This window comes from Magnolia sinica, chromosome 17, assembly GCF_029962835.1.
Source record: "Magnolia sinica isolate HGM2019 chromosome 17, MsV1, whole genome shotgun sequence".
In the NCBI taxonomy this organism is placed as follows: domain Eukaryota; kingdom Viridiplantae; phylum Streptophyta; class Magnoliopsida; order Magnoliales; family Magnoliaceae; genus Magnolia; species Magnolia sinica.
Window position 1 is genome coordinate 8,391,801 of NC_080589.1, and position 4,489 is coordinate 8,396,289.

Below are 4,489 nucleotides of genomic sequence, written 5' to 3' on the forward strand. Positions count from 1 at the left end.
TTACACTTTTCATTATCGTGTTGCCCAGATAGTTCTTATATTGGACTTAGTTTAAGATCCATGCTGAAAATTTGATGCTCCACCGGATGGACGGTATGGATCGGATGGATGTTTTTTTCCCGCCCAAAACCCAATTGCCTGGATTACTGAAATGTGCAAATCTGCTGGTTGGGCTCAAATTTACCCAGTGTACTACTCACCTTTTTTCATTCGACTGGGAAAAACATTTGCCACTGGGACATTTGCCAGAGATTACCAGAGGATATAATACTGGAATTTGGTTTCGTATCCTATAAATCTATAATCGGACAAGGATTTTAGGTGAAATAGGTTCAAATCTTAGTACTGGAACAAGATCTATTGTTTTTTTTTTCCCCCAAAAATTTTATGATAGTCAGCAGTATATGACGGTTGATACACAGGCACTCGGAACTTGTACACACGGAATTTACTAAATAAAATTAAACCGACTGAATTGTAGAAAACACTGCATCTACATCACATTCCAAAAATCAAACTTTTTTACTGATCCTAAGTCTCGATTCGTGGACATTTTTCGTCGAAATCTGACCATTGGATCTTTTTCATTCTTAACCGTCCAATAAATTAGATAGATAATCAAATAAGCTTGCGTTTTGGTCCATGATACAACTAAACTGGGAACCATATTGACGGTTCAATTCGACTTTCTTATATGCCACGTAAGCAATTTCTAAGTGCCTGTGTATCATCGACTGTCAGAGTATCAAAGTTTCTCTTTTCATAAAAACATTCGCCGCATGGGTTGTCACATGCATGGATAGTGACGTGTGATAATTCCACACGCTTTTCGCGACGATGCCCATTCACACACACATGTCACAATATGAGATACGTGTATCACATCTGAGCTGTTAAACACTACTCAATTCTTCTGCACAAAATAAACAAATAAATCAACTTAAAATCTAGCCGTCCATTTGTTAAGTAGTGAAATAACTGGGTCCCACCCAATGGGTGGACAGACCTGATTCTCGAACGAGAGCATCTACGGTGGTACATCTCAGATGAATGAGCACGTGTGGCGTGTACACGAGCTGCCTTCTACGTGTGTGTGGGATTAACAAAGTGCTATCTAAACCGTAGAGAGTGGAGATCCTTACCCAAAAGTGATTTGGGTTCTTTTTGACCAATGTGCCATGATCATTCTCATACCTTTAAATGGTCGGTCAGGACATTCCAATCACAGCTCAATTGTAGGTGGGCCACACAAGCAAAGTGCTCTTTATCTTCACATATAGTCCAAACAAACACCGACCCCTTTTCCTTCCAGCTCATGCTCTTATTAGATACGACAATGACCTTAGAAAGTAGAAGGGGGAAACCTCTTTCCAAGGTCCCTTCTCTCTCCACCGCATGATTCCTTCTCTCTATGGCCCACTTCTTTCCAGCTTTCCAATATATTCCCTTCTCTTCATGTACAAATTCAAACCACCTTGGGACTCTTCTTCATTCATACTCACCAACTTCCCACTACATACAAAAAACTCCCATTTCTCCCACTCATGGTTCCTGACTTGGAGGTATATTTTTGGACCATGGTCATGACCATGGCCTACATTTTATAATCATTTGTGTGTGTTTTATTTTTGTTTTGGTAATTTGGGCAGCCATGGGTCAGGTTCAGGTCGAGTCGGGTTAAGCTCAAGGGAAACAAATTAAGTCATCTTACCTAACCCATTGATAAGCTATATGGTTGGGTTGGGTAGGGTTTAATGTGAACTCAAACCCATTTACTTAAATGGGTCACATTTTCTAACCCAAGCCTGCACCACTGGCCAAACCCGCATCAAAAGCGGGTTGGGTTCGGGTCTAGTCAGGTTAAGCTCAAGTGGATCGGATTGAATCATCTGGCCTAACCCATTGATAAGCTATATGGTTTGGTTGGGTTGGGTTTAATGTGAGCTTGGCCCATTGACTTAAATGGGTCACGTTTTCTAACTCAAGCCTGCCCCACTGGCCAAACCCGCATCAAAAGCGGGTCTGGCAAGTTAACCCATGGGTGGGGGTTGACCCATGGGCTAACCCAACCCAACCCATTGTCATTCCTAGTTGGGATGGGACCCATTGCATCCACAATGTGGCCGTTTGCATCCTAACTGGAACATGTGAGGCATGGTGCATGTGTGAAATGCTGTGTGATGTGTGTGTAACAGTCTATGAACCTTTCTCTCAGACGTTGGATTTTTGGTGTTTTTTTTTTCAAATCACAGAAGCCTCGGATCACGGAGATAAAGGTTCGGATGGATTGTAAAGGCTGTGTACAAAAGATCAAGAAGGCCCTGCACGGCATTAATGGTAATAGATCATGTTATCAGACTAGTTAATTAGTGTAATACTTGGACGACTTTCGATCATCTTCATTGATTATTTTGATTTCAACAGGCATATATGATTTATACGTCGATTCGGGGCAACAAAAACTGACCATCGTAGGGTGGGCCGATCCGGAAAAGGTCATCAAAGCCATCAACAAGAAAAGGAAGAATGCCACCATTTGTGCCCACACAGAACCAGAGAACACAGTGCCTCAGACCACTGAACCAGCAGTCGAGAGTGGCCCACCAGCCCCTGCACCTGAGCCCACCAACCCGCCCTCAAGTGACGGCCCACCTGCCGAACCAGCCCCACCAGCAGAGCCCACCAAAGAATCTCCACCAACCGAAAATCCACCACCAGAGGTGGCACCATCACCAGTGCCTACTGACACTGGTGCAGCCCAACCAGTGGGCCCATCAGGACCTAAAGACATCGAACCAATCCGCATCATACATCACTGGCACGAACCCCCGCACATTGTTACTCACAGCTATAACAGCTACAAACCGTCGCCTTACGTATCCCGATATGCGATGGAATACGGGTATCCCCAGTCGCCACAACAGTACAGTATATCAGAACCGTACATGGACTACGATCGTCGCGGCCGCAGGAACGGTGGTGGGACCCTCATAACATCAATGTTCAGTGATGAGAATCCAAATGCATGCAGGATAGTATAAGAAGAGGCGACTAAGAAGCAATTTTTGTATTGCTTCTAACATAGTATTGAGTAGAAAGCTAATGACAGTAATTAGTATAATAACAATGTAATGATGTCACTGAGGATGTGATTCCACTTATGGATTTCTGGCCAATCATGTCTTGAAGAGAGTCCTATAGAAGCTTTGATTCTATATCTGTAATCCTCAGCCATCCGTTTGGAGATTATGTAGTCATGTGGCCACACATGTACAGAAATGGGATGCCCCTTCTAGGCCATTAGAATTCAGGTCGGGTTGGATTGAGGTTGAGCAAATTCAAGTTGGGTTGGAAATAATAGCATGTAATCATGGTGGGATGGGTCACACCAGGTCTTTGGGTCGGGCACCTCTAATTAGAGGTGGGCGTCGAGTAGAGTCAGACCGAGATAGGGCTGACTCGACTCGATCCGGTTTTGAAATAGGCCTGACCTGAACTCGATCCGACTCAATACGGAGTCCAGCATGCCTGACTCAATCCGAGTCAGTCTAGCCTGGACTAATCCGGACTGAGTCGGATTGAGAGATGAGGGAGGGAGAGACCGAGAGAGTGGAAAAGAGAGAAGAGGGTGATGGTGGTGGGTGATTGCCAGACTTGGAAGATGAAGATAAGGGATGGAGAGAAATTTTGGAATCGGGTCGGGGTAAGGTGGGGCGGATAGGGTTAGAGATGATAGAAATTAGGTGTGTGTGTGTGTGTGTGTGTGTCCACACAGACACACCCAAATAGGAATTCGGGTTTGGTTGGGTCCTCTTGAGGTCGGCCTTGGGTTAACCCTCAATCCGACCCAACCCGCCCAAGTCGCACTCCCGATCTATGCAGTGTTTAGGCCAAGCCCAGGTCACTGATGAATGGCCTAATCCAATCATCAAGTGGGCCATCATCACACAAAATGAAAGTACTTGGACGTTTATATCATGGAAATGCTGGTAGATGTGTCGAAGTGGCACATGTCTGTGCAATCTAATTCATCCATTGGAGGGTGCCAAACAAATGCCCTCATGGCACTTGAACCTCGATCAAAAGACCTGATCAGTACCTGAACGGGACCAGATCTGGGTCAGACCTGGATCCATAAAGGACCATGACCAGCAAAACCTAAACCTGACTGGTGCAACTAAAGGTACTGTTATGGGTAAATATGGACCAACCTAAGGCGATCAGTATAAGAGAATAGTGACCCTAGGAAGGTAATCCGGGTCGCATGACCGAACACGATCTCCACGAATAGCTCGACGACCCAACCACAAGCGAAGAGTCCTGCCGCCGCCAAGGTCTTGTTACTACGACCAATGAGTTACTATACGGGTCAAATTTGATCCCAGCTGAACATTTAACTCTAGAAAATCAATATTAGGACAGTATCAAAGCTTAGACCCACGGCTCGACCTTAGTTGGTCGGGCTTAGCTATCTACTACAGTCTTCTCA

The 4,489-nt window shown here is 44.9% G+C and overlaps 1 protein-coding gene across 1 annotated transcript; it reads left to right on the plus strand.

Annotated features, from left to right (window-relative positions):
- Window positions 1-1,447: 1,447 nt before the first annotated feature.
- LOC131230873 (leucine-rich repeat extensin-like protein 3) lies at window positions 1,448-3,042 on the plus strand. Its single transcript, XM_058226900.1, has 3 exons — window positions 1,448-1,562; window positions 2,253-2,337; window positions 2,425-3,042. The coding sequence occupies exons 1-3, from the start codon at window positions 1,545-1,547 to the stop codon at window positions 3,039-3,041; spliced, it is 720 nt and encodes a 239-aa protein (XP_058082883.1). The 5' UTR covers window positions 1,448-1,544; the 3' UTR covers window position 3,042.
- The last annotated feature ends 1,447 nt before the right edge of the window (window positions 3,043-4,489 follow it).

Excerpts from the sequence above, each read along its gene's own strand:
- LOC131230873 (XM_058226900.1), top strand. Across the intron at positions 2,338-2,424 it reads GGCCCTGCACGGCATTAATG|GCATATATGATTTATACGTC; the intron begins GTAATAGATCAT and ends TGATTTCAACAG.